The sequence below is a fragment of the Primulina eburnea genome, chromosome 8 (assembly GCF_022965805.1).
Source record: "Primulina eburnea isolate SZY01 chromosome 8, ASM2296580v1, whole genome shotgun sequence".
Lineage (NCBI taxonomy): Eukaryota > Viridiplantae > Streptophyta > Magnoliopsida > Lamiales > Gesneriaceae > Primulina > Primulina eburnea.
The window spans coordinates 39,155,463-39,183,148 of NC_133108.1; the positions used below are offsets into that span (position 1 = coordinate 39,155,463).

The 27,686-nt window shown below is 30.4% G+C and overlaps 2 protein-coding genes across 2 annotated transcripts; both read right to left on the bottom strand.

Annotated features, from left to right (window-relative positions):
- Positions 1 to 2,636: 2,636 nt before the first annotated feature.
- Positions 2,637 to 4,630, bottom strand: LOC140839644 (uncharacterized). Its single transcript, XM_073206484.1, has 4 exons — positions 4,236 to 4,630; positions 4,039 to 4,153; positions 3,807 to 3,921; positions 2,637 to 3,637 (listed from the first exon to the last, which is right to left on the bottom strand). The coding sequence occupies exons 1-4, from the start codon at positions 4,334 to 4,336 to the stop codon at positions 2,712 to 2,714; spliced, it is 1,257 nt and encodes a 418-aa protein (XP_073062585.1). The 5' UTR covers positions 4,337 to 4,630; the 3' UTR covers positions 2,637 to 2,711.
- Positions 4,631 to 13,184: 8,554 nt separating this feature from the next.
- On the bottom strand, positions 13,185 to 14,471 carry LOC140837954 (expansin-B6-like). The gene is made up of 4 exons (XM_073204029.1): positions 14,195 to 14,471; positions 13,952 to 14,064; positions 13,614 to 13,804; positions 13,185 to 13,545 (listed from the first exon to the last, which is right to left on the bottom strand). Exons 1-4 carry the CDS (start codon positions 14,358 to 14,360, stop codon positions 13,227 to 13,229), a joined length of 789 nt encoding a protein of 262 aa, XP_073060130.1. The 5' UTR covers positions 14,361 to 14,471; the 3' UTR covers positions 13,185 to 13,226.
- Positions 14,472 to 27,686: the final 13,215 nt, after the last annotated feature.

Genomic DNA, 27,686 nt, shown 5'->3' on the forward strand with positions numbered 1-27,686 from the left:
ATGTCGATGAACTGATTGTACAAATCTTGTTCTTATAATGAAAATTGAAATTTCGAAGATCAAATTTTTATCGATCGAATCTGCAACCATTGGTATATTGAGAGTTGCAAATGAATTCATAATGATGTGATATATCTTTGAGTAATAACAAGGACATGGAATGTGTAATTAGGAAAACATATTTTCCTAAAGCATGTTGCTTATTCTTATAAGATATTCTTTGTACTATTAACTCATCAGGTCACATATGATATCTTCACTATAGGTAAACGGTGAATTCCTGACTACAATGATTGACTCATATGTATTTCGAAACTACACCCGATCTCGCCATTTGATGACTTTCAATAGAGTCGACAAACAGATCAAAGTGCATACTAGTACGTAGAGCTTTTACGTTGTTCCGCGTCTAAAGAATAATGATATACAATCATAACTGCGGACCATTTCACTTGATAAGTAATAACTACTTGGACAGTCAGAGGGAGAGTTGTTCAGCGCATCATTATATGATCATCATCTATATGAGTGGACATATTCATGCCCTTACCCACTGTTTTCAAAACCGGACCGGACCGGCCGGTCGGACCGGTTCAACCGCTAACCGGCCTCCAGACCGGTCCGGAGATAAGGAAAAAACCGGAAAACCGGTTTAACCAAAAAAAACCGGTTAAAATCCGGTTAAACCGGAAAAAACCGGAAAAACCGGAAACCGGTTAAAACCCGGAAAAACTAGGAAAAGTGGTGTTTATTTGGATATTTGTTGTAATTTTCATCTTAAAAATTAAGTAAAAACTATAAAAACATAAATAATCAATATTTTACTATTTTATTTATTATATAAAATAAATAAAATATTAATTTTATTGATCCGGTTCGACCGTTCGGTGGAACTGGTTGAACCGGTTGAACCATTTTTTAAGGCTTGACCGGTTCGATTAACGGTCCGGTTATAAAAACACTGCCCTTACCAATGAAACATAATGCTTATATAACATATATTAGTCTCTAGCTCAAGCAATATTTATAATTATTTTAGATGGCTGATTCGACTAGTAAAATGTTTAAAATATAAGGTACACTTCTTAATGATTTCCATGATCTTACGTTGCGAGACAGATCTTCTGGTACCTATATAATATTCAAATATTTTATCTATGCAACTTGCATATTATATAGATAAATTAATAAAATCATAAAATATCATTAAAATAAAAATTGTTTTTGCACGATAATCGATAATTTCAAACCACAAGTTAATTTCTTGACATCTATTCTAACAAATATATCATCCACCATGAACAATCAATAAAAATGCGAATCTAATTGATAAAAGATTGAAATTTCACGGCATCGCGGATATATGGCTAGCATGATTTTGTTTGGATGGGAAAACAAAGGTATAATGGGACGATTTTTTTTTTTTTTTTTTTTTTTTTGGAGGAGAATGGGACGAAATTAGGGGAAGACGTGAATAAGGCCCCATGCTGACTAATTGAATTGGAAAAGTCTTCCTTTCCCCAAGGCATGGCACGAATTCTTACTAGGGACCACTGCCTCTCTCCATGGAAATTTTTTGGATAGTCCCGTCCCTCAATGTAACCAATGTTGGTGTTAATGTGTTGTCAAACATCACATCCACTTAATTTAACCTCGATAGGACCCATTCTATCCTGCCCTTTCGTAGACTCCACAAATTTAATATATCGCTCCAAAGTCATTATATATAATTCTCATTAATCTTTTGTTCATTTAGTTGCAAGCAACCCCTTTTTTTCATTTTGATTATTTATAAAAAAATAAAATATTAAATGTCAATGATCCGACCAAAATTTCCAGAGCACTCCCTTTCCGTTTTCATCCTCTCTTTTTGAACCATTTTGCAGAAACAGACAGTGCCCCAAAAGCTTCAAGAATATGATACATCACATACAAGTTGTACAACACCATTGTCACCACCAACCTGGCATTGATCACATGGCATTGCACAGACTTCTTCTATCGTCTGTTCTAAATTATTATAAAGCACACAGAAAATCCAAACGACCAAAAATAATTGTTTGAAAGTTGTCCCAACGTGTAATAGACTGCCTCCTGCACAATATCATTCGAGTGAAATGATAACAAACATGTATAATTGAAGGCAACAATCTTTACATTCACAACATATTTGCAGAAGTTATCAACGAACTTCCGTTCTTGTCGTGAAATGGAACCTCGTCATTGCAATTTTCGTCTCTGGTATATCATGCCAATTACTGAACATCATCCCGAATTAGATTAAGAACGCGAATACTTTAAAAACAAGCAATATGGGGTAACAAAGAAGCTTGTAGTAGCAAACCAAAAAAAAAAAAAGAACAAGGGAAGATAATACCATCTTATGAATCGTTTATCAATTCGAGCAGAGAATTCAAGTGTCTGAAGAAATAATACCTTTATCACATGCAACCATGCAAGCAAACATGGTGAGCTTACACCATGTTCATCAATATGCCGTCCATCGATGGTTATTAATTACTAGATTGATTTAAAATTGCTCATATTTCCGATGCCGATAAAATTAGGCCCTCTCGTTCAGAAGAGTACTATCTAGTTTATAGCTTGAAAGGATGAGTCACAAAAAGGGCTCAAGAAAACTATAATGCATTCGCGATACTTCATTTTCCTCTCGAAAAAAATAATCATGCCGCATAAAATAAAGCAATTGTCTACAAGCCTGAACTTTTCATTTGACCATCAAAACGATTAGAAATATAATCTTGTGACCAAAAACATAGTTCATGGTCTGCATCTCCACTACCGAGCTTACGCTTTCTAGAAACTTCTTCCCCGTTTGGACTTTCAACCTCATAATTCCGATTACCTTTATGCAGCATGGATGGATCATAGGCCGAGGAAGATTCAACAGGAAAGAAATGGAACTCCTTAAAGTTGGGCCGGTTTTCGACCTGAGAAACTCTACAAACAACGCTATCGGTTCCATAACCAGGAAAGTTTTCCCTACTCGAGTTTGACCCTGAAAACCGACCCAATCTCAAGGACAAGTCACACCCTATTTGAGGTTCCTTTCCCTTGATGTCCTTTGGATCAGGTAGCAAAGTTCCTCGAGTAATGCCTGAATCTGCAGCACAAGGGAATAGATTTTGCAAGCTACCGATTTCTGCAGGTTTAGCAACTGAAGAAAAAATAGGAACGCCAAAGATTATAGCATCAGATTTTTGGGATTCTTGGAAGCCCAACTGAGAAGCTTCTGGTTTGAAGTTACCATAGTACAAGGGATATATAGAATCCATGTTGACCAAATTGTTAGATCCCAATTCAGTACACCAATTACTGCCGATACCAGGAAGTTTTTCGCATAAAGATGCCATGCCTTTGTTAGCATCTAAAGTTAGACACTTGTTAGACTCTGAAACTAACCGTGGAGAATCTACTTTAGACGGTTTCTTGAACATTGAGATATTGCCTGTATGTGTAGGTATCTGTATAGAATGGTGTTCAGTGGCATTCTCATTTGAAACATTTGGAGACAAATCAAATGATTCTTGATTTCTTGGTCGGAGGTAAGATCTCGGGTTATTGTTCCTTTGGCTTCTCGAAGCTCTTACTGGAACACATCCCAAATTAAGTGCAGCTGAACAACACAGTTCATTTTATATCAGAACATATCACTATCCCACTTTAACAACCATTTAAACTAACAATAATCAAGAATAAAAAAAAAAAAAAAGAAGCAAAACGCTATCAAAAGAAACAGCGACTAAAATCAAAAAATGTTCATAGAAAACAAACAAGATGAGCACCTTCAACACAAGGAGGCAAAAGCCCTCCAGTCTCTGTACTCTCTTCTTTCCTAATGATCGTATCAATGGCTTCATTAACCCGGTCCCATAGCGTTTCAAGACTAGAATACTCAGCCTACCCAAAGCAAAACATCATATGAACACGGGTAAAAACCAGAATTTGAACACCATTTAAAAAAAAAAATTCCAAGTCAACCCGCATTGAATCAAAGGAAAAACTAAACAACTGAACCTCAGAATTGGCTTTGGAGTAAATAATTTCCTCTGATTTCAAGACCACAATAGGCAGCTTCTCCAGCCATTCTCTATTTTTCTTGGTTGCACCACAGTGATTTTCATGCACAAGCCTGCTAAAAAACAGGGAATAATTTTATTTATTTTTACCTCAACAAACAAGGAAATCAACCCAAGCAGAACAAAACCCAGAACCTGAAAATCTGCTGGATAATCAATCCTCTCAAGGGTTGGTGTCTGTCGCTATGCCAAGCCCTTTTCACACACTCATACGGTCTTGGACCAGGCCTAGGCATCTCCTTCCGCTGAAACACAGTCCCGAACACTTGCCGTGCAGGTAAAATGCCAAAAGAGTCGAATCTATGCAACAAAGGAAAGAGTCTTTGCGAGCCTGTGAAAGCTAAGAGGGAACGAATCTAGCTCTAACTTGGACTTCCACCACTTTCGATCTCCCTTCAAATCTCCAAGCCGTACTTTTGATTTGGATTGTGGAGAGAAATGAGAGACTCCCGTTCTGCTTTTGAGCAGTTCTTTTGTGGTGGTTTCGGTACGGTTAATTATTTGTCCAAGGGGACGTGGTAACAAGTAAGACACTCACTTTTCGGTTTAATTAAAGTTTGGCCAAATAGCATTTCTGTTTTCCGCCCTCACAAAATTGCAAAATAACCACAAAAATTTATATGCAAAAATTTTTGTTTGTGAGACGGTCTCACGGGTCGTATTTGTTAGACGGATCTTTTTTTGAGTCACCCATGAAAAAGTACTACTTTTTATGTTAAAAGTATTACTTTTTATTGTGAATATGAGTAGTGTTGACCCGTCTCACAGATTATGATCCGTGAGACGATTTTCCATGAGACTCACTCAAATTTATATGCAATTGATTTTACGCGATATATTTTTAGCTTTTAGGATGTAATTTGAATCAAATCTTTTAAAATCGAATCGAACTCGTGACCGGTTCATTTCTTTTTTATTTTATTTTTTCAAAATTTGATTATTTTCTTTCAAAAAAATTATTTTTTATATTTTAAATTTGATTTTTAGTTATATAATATATATATATATATATATATGATTATTTGGATTTTTGAATTTTGCTAAAAATTTATATATATGTTATTTTAATAAACTTTGATAAATATATTTTATTATTATGAAAAATCTTCACAGAAAAAGTAACAATATCTTCTCGGTAGATTGTCCACCAAACTCACACAATCGACCTGGATATCATCAATAAATATACGAATAACTAGCCAGCGAAAGAACAATGGTTCAGTAGTTTCAATTAAGTCATAAATATACATTTATTGGTGACCTAACATTGCATGAATATCCATAAAGCACGAGAGAGGAGAGACTTGCTCCAACATTTCGTGTATCTAAGGCTTAGGTAATCAGTCTCTGCTCCACCTTAAGTTAGTTTTCATACCCTAAATCGATGAAACCTTATATTTCAGCGAAAAATCACACGACGAGGAATCCAAATGTTAAAATTTGGCAACATACATCAAATAGAAAGGAGTAGGTCTCTTGTGAGACGGTCTCACGAATCTTTATCTGTGAGAATGGTCGATATTCACAATAAAAAGTAATACTCTTATCATAAAAAGTAATACTTTTTCATGGATGACCCAAATAAGAAATCCGTCTCACAAAATACGACCCGTGAAACCGTCTCACACAAGTTTTTGTCAATAGAAAGAAATATTTTAGATGTCATACATACTTCATTACTTCTATTCAAAAGTCGATTAATCTCACTCCCATTTTCAGTTAAGCGCATGTAGGTAAATAAAAAAAATGGGATATTTGATATTCCAATTTTTTTATTTTTATTTTTTTTAAAAAGAAATTCGACAAATATTGTCGATGAGATTAAAGGGTATAGAGATATCCAAATCATATGGACTATACCCTTGAAGCTTATTAAAAATTTACATTTTAACTTATTATGGACAGCTATGTGTCTTAATAGAAATTTACATTTTAACTTATTATGGATAGGTATGTGTCTTAATTGATAGATTGGGGAGTTATGTCTTAATAACTTAAGAAATTTGTTTTACAATTTGTTTTTTTTTTTAAAAGTCACATTATATTATATATGGATAAGGACATCTCCTTTGGACCCAATTTTTTTTAAAAAAATTAAAAATAAATGTGTCCTTTTTTTGGTCCTAATATCTTCAATGCCACGTGGTAGGTCATATGATTGGTTTTAAACGAATAGCAAAACCCCACCCTCAGAAAATTTCTACAAAAGCAACTTTTGCAATACATACATAATAATGTAAGGCAGTGGGCCACAAAACTATGGATCGGAGATTTTAGGTTAATGTGCTTTGGTTGGGGAACAAATTAAGTCATCCTTTTTTACCCCGACTCATGCCTCATAATAATAAATAAATATAGATATTTTTTTTATTCTCAATCGACAATGGAATACGTAGCATGTAATTTATCAGAATTAGTGCACAGATACACGCGTTGCGTGCTTGTATGATATTTTTTATAATTCATTTGATTTATATTTATAATAAGGATCAAAATATAATGATAAGAAATAGTGTTGGACTGCACTGTAATTTTGATATATAAAATAAAAAATAAATTGAAAAATAAAAGAATAGAAAATTAACCTCAGTAAGAATTGAACATATAACTCCTAAATCCAAAGAAACAATTACTCTATCTGCTGAACTACATATAACTTATATTAAAATTTTAATATTTTATTAATATATATAATTATTAAAACAGACCATGACACCAAAGTTAGTTAGCTTAAGTGTCTCAAACTTAGTAAAATAGCATAGATTATTATATGAAGTAAACACAATTTTTTCTATCATTATTTAATGATTTTTTTTGCATGAAAAAAGTTGTTTTCTAGACATAATTCAGTGTGTGTACGCGCGCGCGTGTGACAATGCACCATTGAAGGTGAGGATGAAAATGACCACAGGAAGGTCATTTAAGAGCTGATTATTACATATTTTCGTAAGGCAAGCGATGCAAAAATTAAATATATGCCTAGATTCAATGTCTATGCAAGGCATTGAATGTAGGGGTGTGTGTGTGTGGGTAATATCAAATATATGGCTGGATTCAATGTCTATGCTAGAATAGACTAGGGGTGGGTGGGCACGTATCGACTCAAGCCGAAAATCATGGAAATGTTAAGGTTTGGATCGAGCTCTAGAAAATTTTAATATTTTCTGCTAATTGAATTAAGATTAGAGTTCAAGATCGGCTAAAAAATATTCTAACATGTTTGCGAGTTAACCAATCGTTGTTATCCTCCATTGGTTATCCACAAATTGGTGATTAACAAAGAGGAATCCAATTGAAGCACTGCTTTCTTGGCAAGAACATTGATGATCTCACTCCAAACAAGTCATTTTATAATTAGAAATATTAGTAAAAGTAAAACTGAAAGGAAAAAAGAAAAAAATAAGAAAAAAGAAGAGTATGCTGATTTAAAAATGAAGAAAACCCGATAGAAACATGCGCTAGAACAAATCTTATTTCATTACAATGAATCGGACTCCACTACAAATGCTAGATGATTAGGGTTGGAAACCTCGTCAATTTTAAATACTATATTTGATTTATAGTTGCATGGAACCCTGCACGCGCGCGCGTACACACACACATACAAACAACCTGAAAGCTTTTCCACTCAAATCAAAATGATAAGGGACATTGTTGCAAGCACCGGGACACTCATTGAGGGTGGTTAAAGGTAACGGAGAACCTGAACAAGAAGCTAAGGGTGTTTGTTGAGTTGTAATACTAAGATCAATTTCACTATACAAGAGTAATTCTTACTGAATTTTAAGATTTGTACAAGTGTCTATTGATTAAAGTCTTTTAGTTGTATCTTTTGGAAACAGAAGAAGAAGAGACGTAAAAGGGTTTTCCTTCAAACTTTCAGAAACAAACCTCTTGTTATTTTACCTTATACAGTCTTTAAGTTTCATCAAGTACTGTTTCCGCACTTTTAAGTAGTCCGCTACATTTTCAAAGATCGAGAGCAGTTTCGGACTCCTAAAAAAATTTGAAGCACATATTTTAATATTTTAGAAGCAAAAGAAAGTTGATCAGAGTGTTCATTTAATTCCTCTTCTAAACAATCATCTGATCCTAACAACTATATTAAAAGAATCTAAGCACCTGATAGCAACTCTCGCAACCATATCCTGATTTAAATATATTTTTGTTTCCTCCATGTGGATAACCGTCGTATGATGCAGTTGCTACATCATCTGCAAATCCACAAACTGTGCCTGAAGGACATAAATATATTATGATTATTTATCCATCTAAGGATGTCCTTCCTTCCCTTTATTTTATTTACTTTATAATAGCAAACGTTGCACTCATTTTGTGATTAATCTTTTTTTTAATGAAAACAACATTCATTAATAAGGTAAAACGTAATTATACAAGTACACTGGGCTTCCTCATAAGATAGAAGAACTCAAATATCAAACAACTAAGTAACTAACTAAAGCAAAATAATAGATACTTCAATTGAACTAGGAAAGTAACGTAAAATAAATATCTCGATCTTACTTGTTGATTCGATATCTGGCTTCTCATTTTTGAACATGGCTCTATTTCTTACGTTCCACACCTGGTGAACCGTAGCTACAAAGGCCGAGTAGTGCATCTTAGCTAGCGTGGAATTCTCCCGATACACTCCTCTAAACGCCAGTAGAATTGCAGCTTTGGGGCCCATTAGTTTCTTCATTCCAAGCCAATGTTTAATTCCCACCCAAAGCATCCCTGTAATCGGACACAAGAAGAATAGGTGTGCCAAATTTTCGGTTGCACCATTACATAGTACACATGTTTTGTCCTCCACAAATTCAAGCCTATCACGGGTGGGAAGCTTACCATGAGCGTACATCCATAATGCAAAGCCATGTTTCGGTGGGATGCAAGCTTTCTGGAGTAAAGGTTTCCATGGCCAAATCCCCACACTCCCAGCAAAGAAATTATAGACACAAGACATAACTCCATGACCATTGAACCAGCTGTCCAACATATTAATTGCCCCGTCCACTGAACCCTGTCTTTGAACTATCGCATCATGGATTCAAATCAGCTGCTTAATAAGTGGAGATTCATCTCTATGCCAATCCCAATACCAAATACTGTGAGATGTTACGATAGATATGATTCACCCAGACAATCCACAAGCCATCTTTGTTAAAGTGTATTTTCCAAAGTGTTTTTGTGAGTAGCTAGCGCTTTGTTCCACGCCTCCAAGTTTTTCAAGCCCAAACCCCCATCTTCAATCGACTTTTACCATTTTCCAAGCAATCGGCGGGTGCTTTGTTGGCCAAACAAACTTCCTGCACATGGCATAGACATCCCGAATGATTGTAGACGGTATTGGAAGGATCGAAAGCCAGAAACAGCCCACTCCTTGTACCACTGATCTGATCAACTCTGCTTTTCCAGCGTACGATAATGAGTGTCGCGGCCAGGAATTTATCTTTAAAGTGTGTGTGATTAATTTTGTATTATTGATATAATGTCTTTCCAAGAAATTTTGTCTAGTCTCTTACTTAGTTTTGTAATGTACATAAAAGCTAATGCCTATTACCACTTCCTGGTCCCGTCGCGTTTCCCATACCATGTTGCTACACCCGGGGCATGACCATCGGTGATAGACAAGTTCGATGATTCGGGATTCAGGCAAAAACAATGTTGTGTTACAAACCTTAAAATTTCAACAATTACTATAACCGGGAAAAAAAAAAGAATGATGAACATGATGCTATAATATATATGAACCAAACTTTGTGTTTGTACTGGTCATTACCAGCCTTTTATATTGTCAAAATTATAACAGAGCTTCTTACTATTATAAGTGTGAAGAAATCCTCCAGAATGATGGAAAAGAAAGTAGAATTAACAAGCAATCAAAAACAGGAATATGCCAAATTTTACTTGGTTTTCATTTAAATAATCCTACGTCCAAAGTTCAGGGTTACGACCCCAATTGAATCCACTATCAAAGATGAGTTTACAATATTCAGAATCTCGCAGAGAGTGTACAAAACCCCTCAACTTAGCAGCAGGATTTTGGGAACAAAAATACGCAACCTATATCTCTCAAAGAATGAAAAAGAAACCATTCGTTTTGGACGAGCTAGAGAAATAAGAACTCTGTATCAGAGAGTCTTCGAAGAAGTTCTGTACATACGATAACAACTCATTCCCTCTCATTTCACTAGTGACCCGGTGCAATCTTAGCAACCCATTTCAGCATATAGAGGCAGAAATAATATTCACAAAGTAACCAAAAGCGTACTTGCGTTAATGCTGAATCAGATTAAACTCTATGGTCAAATTTATTAATCTCACTTTCCTTGAGAAATCAAAGAGGTAATCATGTAACTTGGATACGTTTACCAACTAATTAACTTCAACCCACAAATTTAAGTAAGTTCTACCAGGGGCGGAGTCAGAATTATTATTCAGTGTAGGCAATAATATATTACAATTAATAAAGCAAAAAAAAAAAAAAAACCGGTTAAACAAAAACCATAAAAAATGTGTTGTAAGATTAGAACACAAGCTACACAAAGCCAGAAACATCTGTTAGTTGATGGAAAACATCAGAAAAATGACAAAAAATATTGCGTACAAAACCAACAATCAAAACAAAATCTGATATAAAATATAAATTTTACAAACGAAAAATATGCATAAATTCATTCTCGATTGCAAAAAAATAAAACAGTTGAATGATCGAATAATATTAAATGAAAAAAACGATCTTAAATTTCATAAAATTCTGGATTTTGTTGGGAATATAAAAAATGTGACATTAGTTAATATGAATTGGAATGATTATTAATCAAATCATATGAAGTATGGGGCTTATGTGGAAAAAATTGTATAGAATATTACATATTGTCAATCAGAATAGTACTATCAAGTAAAAAATCTAAAATTTGAGTCTATAAATTAAAGAAATATTTTTGTTGTTTTTTAAGTTAATTGGGGGAATTACACAATATTAGAATATCAAAACTTAAAATTTTTGATTTACAACTTATAATATATATATATATACTTAATTTTTTTCCTAAAAATTATAATATATATACATAGTTAGCTAAGGCCCAGTGTAGGCAAGTGCCCACACTGGACCTTAGCTGGCTCCGCCCATGGACTTCTAGCGATCTCCCGCAGTTTGCTTTTGCTTAAAGCCAGTAATGAAAGTGATAAATTTTGGCTGTGGATATATAATTGGACGTTGGAGTTGCATGGATCTAATTAAAATTAGTCATCAAATCACACAAATATATGGATAAATCTACGTAATTAAAAATAAATTTATTTTCATATATTTTTTTGTTTTCATTTAATTTGATTGAATATTTTTTATGCTTTTAGTCCTTTTATTAAATAAATTTTGCTTTGTTTTTATTTTATATTTGTAGCATTTGATTTTACTTTTATTCCGAATGCGATACCACGCCAAATTAAGCTCATCGTGTTGCATGTAATTGTTAGAAGAAAATCCTTAGATAATCTTGTAAAAACTAAATTTCCTTCGTTCTGAAAGCCTTGATCATATTTGGTATCAAGAAGTGATTACAATCATATTTATGTAATAAGAAAGTGTTGTCGGTGTTTTGAAGACGGTTAACGTTTGTTCTGAACTTGTGGGTACTGGCTTGTAATGGGAATATTTCACCCTACCTTATGGGGCAGTACCCCATGAGGAGATCAAAGGCCCAGTTTTAACCACACATATGTCGGTCCACCAATTCATATGCGGGGTCCACCAATTTTTTTAAAATCAACTGCCCAGATCCTATGGAGGCACTGCCCCACAGGTAGCATCGACAAGATACATTTAGGTCAATGGTTTGGAATGTAAGGCACTCAAATTTTATGCATTGATAGTTTCTTAATTCCATGTAATCGCTTTAGTCTACCAGATTCAAGCGTATTTTGCCTCGGCCCTTGGCAGTCGTGCTTGAGAGAGCATTCATGTATTCCTTTTAAATATTAACATGAAGCTCTCGAGGGGCTCTCTGAATTGGTGGAATAGCCGAGTACGTGAGTGTCTGGTCAATGGTCAGTAGTTCGATTTCTCCTATCAACATCTTTTCAGACTAGCTTGTCGCACAGAGTTTGCTCAGTATGGTTTACTTGACTAACGTACGTAGTTTGCAGACTATTGTCTTAGTGCTGAAGTTAACTCAGTACGCGGTTACGGATTTCTACGTCATAAAAAAAATTGTAAACATGGTATGATGATGAAATTGTGAGAATATGTTTATGAAATCCTGATCTGATGTTGTTTTCGCGAACCAAGAAGATGGCCCAAAATGGTCCTAATACACAGTTTTCGACCCAAATTAGTCTCTGCTTTAGTGTGCGGTTTAACTTTGCAGACCTTCAGGGGTTTATGGTTAGAATAATAATACCGATAAATTACGAAGATCTGGAAAAAAAAAACAAATATATAATAAAATTGGAATATGAAATAATTTGTTAACGACACCATTAAAGTTAAATATTCATAACTATTACAAGAATGACGACCAAGTAATAGTACTTTGTAATAAAAGAATAAAAAATATAAATAATTAGTTTTCATGAATCTGTGACTTCTAAATATAAAAATATTCACAAATTTTCATTAAGGTTGGTGCGAAAATAATTAAGAATACAAACGATATTCTTCACCTAGCTAGTCGTTCAATGCATATTTTCTGGGCTTGATGGTACGAATAATCGAATTGTTGTCTTATCAAGTATTAATAAAAAAAAAAATGGGAATTATTAAACTGTTGTCAGAGTCCAACAAAGATATAAGGTAATTTGGAAAATGAAATTTGGCATGTTCGTTAATTACGTAAATGATACGGCCTCACAAGAGTTTATGTGAATGATAAAATAGGGTTGGCATGCTCACTCATTAATTGTGTTTGGTCGGAGATCCGTCACATAAAATTGTGCAGAAAATGAGCCAGCGGAAAGCTTATTTTATTACAAGGTGTCGAAATTGTCTGCACAATCAAACGATACATTGTGAAATATCCAGGGGGAACAGTACCCATATAAGGGCTCAGTTATTTTTATTTTAATGAATCAAAAATAGAAAAAAATATTAGCAAGCTGGCTGGTTTTCTATAAGATGCATCACAGATTAACACCTGAATGATAGTATTTGCCAGGAGCCCAATCAACGGGAATAACATCTCTGGCAACAACTGATCTTCTTGATTCAATGGTAGTTATCTTCACTGAATAAGGACCTTTTACTCCTTCTGGTATTCCGGCTTCCCATGTCGCACCCCACGATTGTTTCATTGCTATCGGGTTTGAATTTGAAGGCGATAGCTCTATGGCGCCAAGGTCCCCATCTGCATTAACATACTCCACTGCAAATGATAAGAAGTTACGGTTGGATCCCGCGTCGATTTTGAACACTATATTTGATTTATGACTGCATGGCACCCTGAAAGAAAAAAATATGTTTATTGAAAAATAACTTCAAGATGTTGAAAACGTTATAAATTTATATACCTTTGAAATTCGATGTCGATTATTCCAGCTTTTCTCAATGCATCTTCTTGCCCGTGTTTTGCTAAGAGCCCGAAAGCTTTTCCACTCAAATCGAAATGGTAAGGAACATTGTTGCAGGCACCGGGACACTGATCTGTGATGGTTAAAGTAATCGGATATGTTGAACAAGAGGGATGCTTGTTGCATCTTACCTGGAAATAACAACATTTAAATTACATTATGTCGAGTACTGGTGCAAAGTTCTTCTTGGGGATATTCCATGTCTCGTGCAGCCATCTCCAGGTCATTAAATTTATGTTTTTTGACACGCAAATTTATATGGAAAGAATTCTCAGCACCTGATAGCAACTCCCACAACCCTTTCCTGATTTGAATATATTATCGTTTCCCGCAGATATCATGCCATTGTATGGCGCAGTTGCCACATCGTCAGCAAATCCACAAGCTCCACCTGCACGTACATAAAATATCATGTTCGTTTATATATAAATATCAACTTTCATTTATTTTATTTGCTTTTAATTTGTTAACTATCTCATTCATTTTTATTATTCATTATTAGAACTAGTTAGGATTATTACCACTTCCTGATCCTGTCGGGCTCCCATACCATGTTGCTACAGCCGGGGAAAAACCATTAGCCATGGACGAGTTCAACGATTTGGGATTTTGGCAAAAACAATGTTGGGACAGGGATATTAAAATTATCGCGATTACCGTAACCGAAAAAGACCGATTGATAAACATGATGCTTGAACTATATAAGAACCAAACTTTTCAAATGTGGAAAAATTTAGTTGACAGTGAGTGGTGACTGTAGTGTTGTGGTAATTGTGGCTCCATGGCCAACATTTTATAATGTTGAGATTAAAATACTTACCTTGTATATCAAAGTAAAATGATAGCTTCTTACTATTTATTAAACAAAAACAATTATTATGCATTATATATATATATATATATATATATATATATATATATATATATATATATATATATATATATATATTGTATATCAAAGTAAAATGATAGCTTCTTACTATTTATTAAACAAAACCAATTATTATGCATTTATATATATATATTGTATATCAAAGTAAAATGATAGCTTCTTACTATTTATTAAACAAAACCAATTATTATGCATTTTATATATATATATATATATATATATATATATATATATATATATATATATATAATGCATAATAATTGGTTTTGTTTAATAAATAGTAAGAAGCTATATATATATATATATATATATAGATATATTAAAAATTGTGAATTTTTGACAAACACTAAATATTAGTCTTTCACATCTTCGACTAAACATTTTTTAAAGTATTTACAAAAGTACAGTTTAAAATTTAATTTGTGCAAACATTAAATTATAAGATCATATTTTTCTAAAATAAACACTTTAAAAAACTCTGCTAGAATTAATTAAATCGTATATTAGATATTACATATAATAATAATAATAATAATAATAATAAATTAATTGTGTTTTGGATGGAAACAAACGCTTAATTTTTTTTATAAATATATATCTACTTATATGAAAGAGTGAATAATTTTTTTTGGGCCTGTTTTTGTTCCGTAGCCGGTAACCCAAAAGACACGTGTTAGATTCTGGGCCCTCCACCGCAACAAAGAAAATAAAGAAACTTGTGGGCCCGGTTGATAAGGCTGAGCTCCTCTTTTTTCTTTTCCTTCTTTCTAACATTCTCTTCACTTGATTATTATTTCTTGAGTTCAGAATCAATACCAAAATCAACTACTCGCAATCCCGAGGAATTCATCTTTTTGGTCTTCTCTTTCCCGTAAACTTCTTTTTCTTCCCCCCTGTGTGTTTAGTATTTGACGGTTGTTTCTGGATTAAGCTCTAGGTTAGTTACTGGGACCAGATTTATATATATATGTCCAGCCCAACTACACCGCCATCCAGGGTCCATTCTTTCGTACGAAGTTTGTGGAAGCGCTAATCCAATGGCTATTACACACAAATCGGAATCTCCGATACGCCAAATTCCTTTCTGCTTGAGAAATTCATCGTTTGATTTTCACAATGTGCTTTTTATTCGATAAAATTTTTGTAACGAATAGCTCGATTCAATGTTCTGATTTTTCAAGCGGTTTGTGTTTCCAATATCGCATATATTTTCGGTTTCTTTGATCAAATCTGATAAGATTCAATAAAGTTTGGTCGTGATAGACGATGTGATATGGAATTGCTTATATGTGTAATTTTGTACTATTACTAGTATTTAACCCGTGCGATGCACGGGAGGATATTATTAAAAATTAATTATTATAAAAAAAATAGATATTTAAATGGTAAAAAATTAATATAATTATAAAAAATAAAAATAAGAAACTATTTTTTTCGCTAAATTTGAAAAAAATTCTTAAATATGAATGTATGTCGATTAATTGTGTTAACCTAATACAATGACATGGTTCTTGTCGTGTTTAAAATATTAATGTCGATCACCAACCTAAATATATATTTAATTCTTTAATATCTGAAAAACTATATATTACTATTTTTTAACATGTGATAAATAAATATTTTTAAATCAAATTTAATAAAATTAATGATAAATACTTTTTTCAAATCATATCACAAATTAAATTGATTAATATAATCAATGCAAAAGTTTTAATGTAGTTTATGTTTTTAATAGAGTTTAGTTTCATTTTGAATAAAAAATAATAAAAGACATACAATACATAAATTATATTTGAATTAATATAAAAATGAATTGAATTCAAATTTGAACTAAATGAATTGATATAATCAATGCAAACAATAAATGAACTTATCATTTATTATAGTGCATATATTTCAATATTCATGAAATATCTTTCTTTTTTTTTTTACAAATGACATTTTCGCGGAAATTACTATTTTTGTCAAAAAAAACTGCTTTTATATAGATATATATATGTTTCATTTTGAATAAAAAATAATAAAAAACATATAATACATAAATTATATTTGAAATATTATAAAAATGAATTGAATTCAAATTTGAATTAAATTAATTGATATAATCAATACAAACAATAAATGAAATTATTATTTATTGTAGTACACATATTTCAATATTCATGATATATATTTCTTATTTTAGAAATGACATTTTGGCGGGAAATTACTATTTTTGGCAAAAACTCTACTTTTTTATATATATGGATATAGATATAGATTTTTAACACTCAACCAATTTTATTTTTAGAAAATTTAAATAAACTAATTAAATATTATATTTCTTTTTATTAGTAATTTGGGCAGTAAATTACTTAAAATAACAAAAATTATTTTTGGATGATTTAACTAATGAGTGATACTGAACATTGCAATCATTTTTATTTTAAATTTATTTACACAGTTTTTACTTAAAATGATTGATATAATTAATGCAAAATGTTTTAATATAGTTTACTTTTCCAATATAGTTTAGTTTTAATTTGAGTAAAAAAATTAAAAACATATAATACATAAATTACATTTGAAATAATATAAAAATTAATTAAATTCGAAATTGAATTAAATGAATTGATATAATCAATGCAGACAATAATTGAAGCGGCCATTTATTGCAGTGCACCTATGTCAATATTGATGATAAATCTTTTCTTTTTTAGAAATGATATTTTGGCGGGAAATTACTATTTTTAGCAAAAACTCTGCTTTTATATATATATATAGATATATATAGATATGTTTGAAGCAAGAAGGTATAACAATACTTTATTCAGTAACTCGCTGTAAAAGAGTTTCTGCAGTCAATTGCTTCTATTCTTAATAAGCTCGTGAGAATGTTAGTAGTTGTTTGTTAGAATAATGCATTATTACGAGATTGTAGAAATAAGCATTCTCAGAAGTAATTTCTTTTGTTGTGTGCTCAGAGCTCTCAAATTAACTCTTTTTTGGTTGTCAAACTGTATGTATGAATTTCGGCATCTATACCTGCTATTTCATATAATGATTTCCTTCTCTCTTTAAATAGTCATGGTTATCTAGGTATGCTAGCTTGAGCTATCTTACCTGTCCTTAAGGAACATCAAAGAGATAATTAGAAGATGAGATTTGTGGCCAGAGCTGATATGTCCTTAAGTGTTATTCCCTTGCATGTATGAAAAATTATTGCTCTATTTCTTCCAGTGTAATGCTAAAAATGTTAGAAAATGCTTGTTTATCTTAACTTTGTTTGAATAAAAAAATTTAGTTAGGAAGAAGTAAACCTTTATGTGGAGAAGTTGTGGATGCTGTTTCATGTGGATCCCTCAATCTGAGGGAACCTAATGGTAAATGTAGCTGCTTTTTCAACAATGATGTGCTCATGTTAGTTGTTGTGCAAAAGATTTTTGTTAGAAATATAGTTGCTGACTTGAGAACTTCTTCACTTACATTCCAAGTTAAATCTTCCAGGTGCTTCAACTGGACATCCTGAAATCAATAAAGACATTTCTGGGTTTGTAAAAAGGTTCAAGCAGAGGAGAAGTCGAACCAATAACCATGCGTCAGACAGCCTTTCTGATATTGATGATGCTGAGGTATATGCTTCATTAATTCATACCCATCCATTTTACTTACGTTCTACCACTTTAGTTAAATGTATGCATCCATTTTTACAATTGCTCATGTTCAAGTGCATTTTGGCTCTTTGATAAATTCTTCTTTTATATCTAAGCCTTTTTAAAGTTTCTTTCCAATAAATCATTAAATTCAAGTTCTATTGGTGCCTATTTCTGGAATACTGTCAGCATTTGACTGGTCCTTACATTTAATGTTGTTTAGGTTAGTAGATATCTCAACACCAAGGAGGAGATGCTTTATAAAAGGATGTTATGGGAAGCTATCAATGGAAAATATGTAAATGTAATTTCTCATTCCTTCTTCTCTGCCTCTATTCTTTTTCATTGCCAATTTAGACATCTGATAAATTTCTCCCAAAGAAACAGGAGAAGGCAGCTGAAAGAAAGAAAGGTGCCCCCCTCAAGAAAGCTGCTAAAACCATGGAGAAAGTGAAGGTTAGTTTATGCTTAACGATGATATTTTTCATAGTTTGGAGCTCCATTCTATGTTTGCTCTGTAATTCATGATAAGCTCTATGAATAAAAAAAATGGAATCTAAAGAAGTTGCAATCTTATAATATATTCATGGAATTAGTGGTATTAAATATCATGATGCTTATATATTTTTACTTAGATTGCGGTTGATTGTGGATTGTGTTTTTTGTCAGTTTTTATTATGTGTCGAGTATGACAGAATTCTTTTCTTCAGAGGCGAAGTTCCAGAATTAACTATGAAGCTTTGAAAATTCTAAATGAAGAATTGGTAAGCATGCATTTTTATTTCCAAGATAGTCTTCAATCGCCAAGTAATTCTGGTAATGCATTACGTTATTTATTTAATTTGTATACCAGTAAAGCTCGTCGGCATGTCTATGAGTCTTAAACAAAGAATGCACATGCAACATGCTTGAGTAAACATATCGTTGGACGTTTTAAAAAAAGAACGATCATTTATTCATACACAACTGATAAAATTGTAGGAACACGGTTCCAAGGTATCTCAATCTCATATCATCACTGCAGATTCTTGTGCTCTTAGAAATGACCACACGCTAAGCCTTGAAATGAATGGATCTAATGAAAGTAATGACAGTGGTTTCCAGCCAGAGATGAGTTACGACGAAGAGAATGAAACATCTGCCCTTCATAGTGGTGATTTCTATGGTCAATATGGAGATGAACATGACATTGGCGATTTTTATAATTGATATGGAGATGAAAATCACAGCAAAGATTATTTTTTGTTCGATTAGGATGAAGTCTTTTGGAAAAATTAGTTGGACTGGCGGTACCAATAGGCATACGATTTAATTGTTGATATGCTATGAGTGAGTAGCTATCATGCACGAATTCTACTAGAATGGTGTACTCGTTATCATAATTTGTCAGATACGTCCTGGCGTCCTGCATATTGATATTTGATAAATACATATCGAAACCTTGTACATGCAAAAATAGAGATATTCGTCAGATCAAATGTGGTGGTGATCATATTTTTTTTTATCATATCCAATGATATTATGTCTTGCCAGCGATATACTTTTAGGGCCAATTTTTAGTTATTATATAGTTATTGCCAAACGTAAATTTTATAAAAAATGAAAATTAAGTATGACATTAGAATCCTTGAAAGAGATGATATAGATTATAAAACTCAAATCCTCGGCATTATTAATATATAATTATATGGTGGTAACACCGTAAAACTATCTTATAAGTTTATTTTATTTTCATCCTTTAAATTTCTTTTGATTTGTTTTTACTCTTCCTTCCATGAAGTATAGGCATGGTGCAAAACATGTGAGTAATTTTATAGTGTCAACATTAATTTGACAACGTCATAAAAATATATAGCTATAAAAAGAGTAAAGAACAATAAAAAGCAAAATGACGGGCCCAAGACTCCATTGAGAAATGGCAGGACTAACGATCAAACGCAACCTTAGTTTTTATGTAAGACTATTATAGTGTATTGTATTCAATCCACTAGGGATTCTTCAACTATCCCTTTTCCCGAATTTTAAATATCATTTTTTGGGAATAAAATATGAATTCCACCTTTGAATATATTAAATTGTTGATTTCAATTTTATATAAAATTATTGTTATACCATAAATTATTAATTTTTTTCAAAAATTTAAATTGATTTTGATACAATGTCATTATATATTTTTAAAATTAATAACTCAAAATTTTGTATTGATATATTTAGTATTTGCAAATAGTTAAGAAATATAATTATGAAATTTTCTTTTATAAAATTGTGGTGTTGGGATTGAATGTTTAGTTATTTGTGGTGTTGCTGTAACTATAAGCACAAAGATCAATCCTTAAGTCATTCATTACCTTCACAAATTTGAAGATGAAATCTATTAAGTATATTTGTCAAGGTTTGACATTTAACTATGGGGTTCTTGTAACATTTTTAGGTCTCTTTTCAATTTTTGAAACTAATTCTTAGAGCTAGAGTCATTTATAATTCCGATTAACTTGAAAGTTTTGTTACTTTATCAGCTCTTCTGATTTTTTTGTTATATGTTGATATTTACTCAACGTAAAGATATTGAAACTTGATGAACTAGCATATTCTGTGATTGTGAGTTGAATCAAAGTTCTATGGCAGGATCAGAATTGACCATCAGGCTGGAATTCAAATGGTATTTTGATTATTAAAGTATATTGGGATACTCTTCAAAATTAAGATGAATAAATTAGGCTTTTTGAAAATTTATGAAGTTGTGGTGTTTATGGATTGTTGAGAAATAGTTGGACTTTGCTCTGGAATTTAGAGACACTAGAAAGAGATATGTTTTCAACTTATACAACATTTTCTTTTGTGTTTTGTATCTTTTTTCTTCGAAGATCATCTTTGCACAACCATAGAAAATATTCATGTTATTTCTCACAGTTAGGGAACATGTCCTAAAAAAAACCTTATATATCATATGTAAAACTATCCAATTTCATCGTGAAATGAATTTAATATTCTTTGCTCCTTTTTGATTGTAGAACATGCTTTGTAAGGCTATTCTTGCATTTCTCTCGCTTTAAAAAAATATAGCAAAAAAAATTTTTAAAAGGAAAAATCACAGGAGAACGTAGAGGAAGAAGGTTGTTTACGCGATCGACGTGATAGTGGTGGTTTTTTTGGATCGACTCAAACGTTTGTAAGGCTTGGTGTTCTTGAATGGGTTGTGATTGGCTGGGGATTGAAATTGTGCTTTCTACTTGATTTTTCGGAATTTTTAGAATGTTTTATTTGTTTGATTGATTGTTGTGGGTTTGTGGTGATTTTTTTTTATATTTTTTCTGTCACTGTTCTACGTTTGTGATAATGCTCTGGTTTTAAAATTATCACTAAGTTTTGATTATGTGTGACTGATAGGAAGGCAAAACTGGATTGCTCTTGGTGAAAGTTTTTGGCAAAAAAATTGTTTTTGTTGGGGAAATCTCCTTATGTGTGTATGAAATCATATTGGATGATCCGTATCTATCTCTCATATCAATAATACTAAAAGATAGTTACTATGCTGATTGTTTTAGAGTAGCTGCGCGAACCTGGGCAAACACCTCAAGCATTGAGGTGATGATACCTAGTGTATATATATATATATATATATATATATATATATATATATATATATATATATATATATATATATATATATATACTAGAAAAATGCACGTGCGTTGCACGTAAAAACCTAAACTACTGAAAATATATGTACGAAATTTTGATAATATTTATTTGAATTAAAACATGGCTAATAATATTTCTCAACTGAAACAAACCAAGCCATAAAAAATAAAAAAATCATGACCATAGACGGTATATGAATAAGAGAAATTATCTTATCCACTCGACACACTTTCCAATATGCTTCTTGGTTGATTTTGACAACTCAACAACTCTTTGTCGTAGTTTGTTATAATATGCATATAACTATTTTGGTATGCTCAGCAAGTATCTGATCGTCTTTAACATCTTTTATGTTATTTACAATCTTTATCCGGGATCTGACATGCTCATAGTTTGCTTCTTTATCACGACATTTTTTCGGTTTTCTACATTGTTTCTATCTGATAATCTTATTTTTCCGAATATTTTTTTGTTGTTAAATGATTTTTCAGTTTTTGAAAATCATCAACTATAACTCCTAAGAAAAAATGCTTTTACTCGTGATAAGTTTTCACTTGTGACTAAAAGTATGTATAACATATATATTCTTCAACAACATAACCAATGAATAGTGTTGCACCTTCTTCAAATATTGTGATATTTGTGATATCATTTTTATATATTTAGTATCAATATTATCAACATATAGCTATAAGGTTAACAAATTTTTAACAACTATTTCTCAATCACTGTGAGAAAAATACTTGAAATCTCCTCAAATGGCTATATCTTAGAATTGTGTCCTCATTTAATTTGACGCAATTCAAGAAAGTCATCTTGATCGTCATTTTTTGGAAGCTTTGAAATAATGATTGCGTGCATCATGTCATGAGGATGATATAGTTTCAATATTATTTATTGCGCTTAGAACATAATATTATATTATTCATTGAAACAAAATAAATTTTCTTATATCGAGTTTATATTTTGTTTTATAATATTTTATATCTTGTGGAACGATATACAAAATTAATTATTGTATTTTAAAAATCTTGAGAAGAGATACGAATAATGTAATTAAGATATTCATATGAGATATCATTCAAATATATGTCAAAGTATTTGTCTTATTCAATATCTCAACTAATAATATAACCATTTAGATTTCATGAGCATTTTATGATAGTCAAAATTAATTTGATGAAATATTGTAGAATTTTATTTGAATTTCAATATTTGGCTAAGTGAATTTATTTGACGAGGAGTTTTCTATGCTACCATCATATATGTTATGAATTAGCTGGTTAGACACTTTGACTAAAAAAGAGACAAAAACAATCTCGTAGTCACCTCGAAATATATCGAGATAATATTGGAGGAAATAAAGTGAAACTGGCTTAATGTCTCAATAAAATACACAGAATTGATCTATTATATTGTGTCAACAAAGTTTTAGAATTGTTCTCATATTATTATAAATAGAATGAGAATCATGCACAATTTGTTTTTCATGTATTTTTTTTTCTGAATGAAGAATTTTTTCTTTTTGAAAAACTATTTTATTGAAAAATATTAACATTTTATATGACATCCACATGTCGCACAACCATGAAGTAGCAACATAATCATTACATAACACTTAACATACACATACAATTCTTCAATTTCTTATTCATTGTGCTTCGTTGAAATTTAAATCTGAATCATTCTTGATCTTAACATTTTGCTTTAAATATGATTTAATATATATGTATATGTTTCATGTTACTTAGTTGGACCTAATTTCAAATATCTATTAAAAAATGTGCTTGAATTATATCATACGGAAATTAGGACATAATATGTAGGACCGAGCGCTTGCTGCTTTACCAAAAGCTATAGCTAGTAGTAATGGTGCAAATCAAATCTTTTAAACCACACATCTGCTCAAGCACCACGGTTCGACTGCTTTACCAAGCAGAGACAATTATTGCACCCAACAATCTTCCTCCCAAGAATTGAACTCCTTGCAATCAATGAGAATCGAACCCGTGACATTGGCTCTGATACCAATTGTAGGACCGAGCGCTTGCCGCTTTACCAAAAGCTATAGCTAGTAGTAATGGTGCAACTCAAATCTTTTAAACCACACAGTAGCTCAAACACCACGGTTCGATCGCTATGGTGCAACATGTCTCTTTTCTTTCATCCACTATGTTTGTCTTAACTTTTTTGTTCGAAATTTGACGCATTTCGTAGACTATATGTAAGAAAAAACAAGAAATTATATAATTCACAAAAATCATTTATTATTCTCTTCGTACAACAGAAGACCCAAAATATGTGGCTTTGATTGATGTACTCTCATACTTATTTTTATATAAACAACAAGGCACATCATATAATATCAGAAAAATCAATCGCAGCCAACAATACTAACCAAAACGTATAAAAAAATCATAACGCAAAGAACCTCGATAAGAAAAAAAATGATAACTCAAAGTTTAAAAATAATTTATTTAGTACAATAACAAAGAAATTGAAGTATATACGAGCAATAAAAAGCATAAATCACTCTCCAATTAAATATTAACTCATATTATTCACAATTTGTATAAATTTTCCAAAAAAAATTTCAAATAAAGAGAAGACGCCTTATTAATGTCATCGTTTTATAGATATTCATTCCACTTCTTTAAAAAAAACACAAATGAAAAATGGTGACTTGAAATCATAATAAAACCATTTAGAAAAGCAGCCGTAAAAATATAATACAAAGTCACACAATTTTTCTTAAACCATAGAAAAATATTATACTATTGACAAAATATATCTAGCAACAACAAAACATGCGTTAACTTGTGATATAATTAAAATTTAGAATAATGCATAATTACTGAATTAGAACAAAATCGCATGCCAAAAATCTACTGGATATTATATATTTTAATAACTTATCCATATTTGTCGTTCATCAGAGGACTCTTAGACCTACCAAATTTTGTAGTTCACCTATTATTTTCATAATAAATAATATTACAAAAATAATATAAGCAAGAACATAAAAACTCAAATTAAAATGTCTTCTATCAATCTAAGTAAAAAAATTGATTAGAGAATATAATAATGTCGTAAAAAAATTAAATATTGATTTATAGACAGAAGTTTGGAAATATATTTGCTCCAATAAATAAAAAATATTATCTCTTGATATTCTGATACATAAGGTAAAAACGAAGAAATATTTCAATTTTTTAATATTTTGTAAGTCATTTCAAACTAAGTAATCTAAGGAAACAGAAAACATGCATTATGTATTTAAAAATTTTAAAAATATCTCAACAATAAAAAATTGAAAAATAAACATTTTTGTTGGATATTTGATTTTGTTTCTCTTTTCTTTGTGCAAACAAACAAATCACATAAACAATCAAAACACAATCACATGATCAATACAAATGACATATACCAATCAAACAAGTTAACGCTAGGGTAAAAAAACTCATCTCATTGCAAGAACACAAAATAATCAAATGAAGCATATTATTTAGTAATATTTATTTAGCAGCATTTATAAAAAAAATTGACTAAATAACTTAAAAACAGTGTTTGAAATCGCTTACAAACAAACATTTCTCTCAACCACATATCTCTATTGACACATAAAGAGTCTGAAAATATTTTTATTCTAAACGGGAGAAAGAAATTTTGTATGACATTAATATTTATTAATAATTTATTTTTATCCAGTCCGACTCATCTCCCTTTGTCTTCCTATTATTATTTGACGACAATATATAAATTTAAGTAATTAAAATTAAATTAATTTAATAATTAGTTTGATTGAGTTAAATACACTATTAATGATCTTATTAAACTAAGATAAAAAATGACTTAAATAACACCATTAACATGACAAATTGTAAAACAAAAAAAAATAATATAATAGTAAGCTCACAAATGAAAGTCATATATTTAATAGATTAATTAATAGATAATATATTATTTAGTAATATGTATTTAGCATCATATATTGAAAATTGATTAAATAACTTAAATGTTTGCAATGAAATCTCTTACATACAAACATTTTCTCTCAATCACATATTTTTGTTGATACATAAGTAATCTAGATATATCTACCTTCTAAATGAGGAAAAATGTTTTATACGACCTTAATATTTATTAATAATTTAATTTTATTCAATCACAATCATCTCTATTTGTTTTCCCATTATTACCTTAATGTTCGTAATATTAACAATTTATTTAAATTTATAACATTATCATAGTGATTTTCTGTGAATTTGATGTCAATGTAAATATAAAGCAAATAATTTAAATTTAAAAATAAAAATATATTAATGATTATTATTAAATTAATAGATGGAAAAAACAAAAAATAAATATGTATTTATGATAGTGCTTTTATGTGAATTTGATGTCAATGTAAATGAAGGTAAGAATATTTATGTAAATTATTATTATTAAATGAAGATAAGGATATTTATGTAAATTCACAATTCACATTAATATATATAGATTTGTATATAGATATAGATATAGATTAAACCTCGACATATAAATTCATAATTTCTTATTTTATGTTTTGTTAAATATAAATTTTTTTGTATTATTTGTAAAAACTAAGATTATGAAAAATATAATTAATACATAAATTGTAAAAATAAGTTCGAAACCTATAAAAATTTTTGTATTATTTGTAAAAAAAACTAAGATTATGAAAAATATAATTAATACATAAATTGTAAAAATAAGTTCGAAACCTCTATTAACATAATTTTTTGTATTATTTATTTTGATAAAAGAATGTATAACACTATTACTATTATTTGTAAGGTTTTTTCACAAAACCAATTCATTTTTTAAATAATATTATTACATATTGATTCGAATCATTAGTTGTTGAACAAATACTTTGATATTATTTGTAGTCATGCCATGAAAGTGAGTGAAAGAGTAATAAATAATAATTAGTCAATGAATTAATAATAATTAACTAATTATATAAAAAGATAAAATAATGTATAACACTATTACTATTATTTGTAAGGTATTTTCACAAAACCAATTCATAGGAAATTCATAATTCAATTGGTATATTTATATAGTCAATGAATTAATAATAATTAACTAATTACATAAAAGGAAGATAAAGTGTCTTTAGTTTACAATTTTAATGAGGATAATAGAGGAAATTCATAATTCAATTGGTATATTTATATAGTCAATTAATTAATAATAATTAACTAATTACATAAAAGGAAGATAAAGTGTCATTAGTTTACAATTTTAATGAGGATAATAGAATAAAAGGAAGATAAAGTATCATTAGTTTACAATTTTAATGAGGATAATAGAGGAAATTCATAATTCAATTGGTATATTTATATAGTCAATGAATTAATAATAATTAACTAATTACATAAAAGGAAGATAAAGTGTTATTAGTTTACAATTTTAATGAGGATAATAGAGGAAATTCACAATTCAATTGGTATATTTATATAGATATATATATATATAGATATATATATATATATATATATATATATATATATATATATATATATATATATATATATATATATATCTTTATTTAAAGAGTTATCTTGTAAAATTTTCGATTTTGTGAGTCAATTATAATCCTTATCCAAACAAATGCAAATTGAAATTGAAAAAATAAGTTTTTTTTAATCTTGTAACTTGCGCGTTTTTTCGTTTTTAGTAATATTATTGGTCAATCATAGTGTTGACGTGTCACCAGAGACGTCAGCATTTTCTTGTACCATGTCAGCATTTTTTGTGCTAAATTAGCATTTCCCGACACCACATCATCATTCAATCAAAACATGACTAAAAATAAAT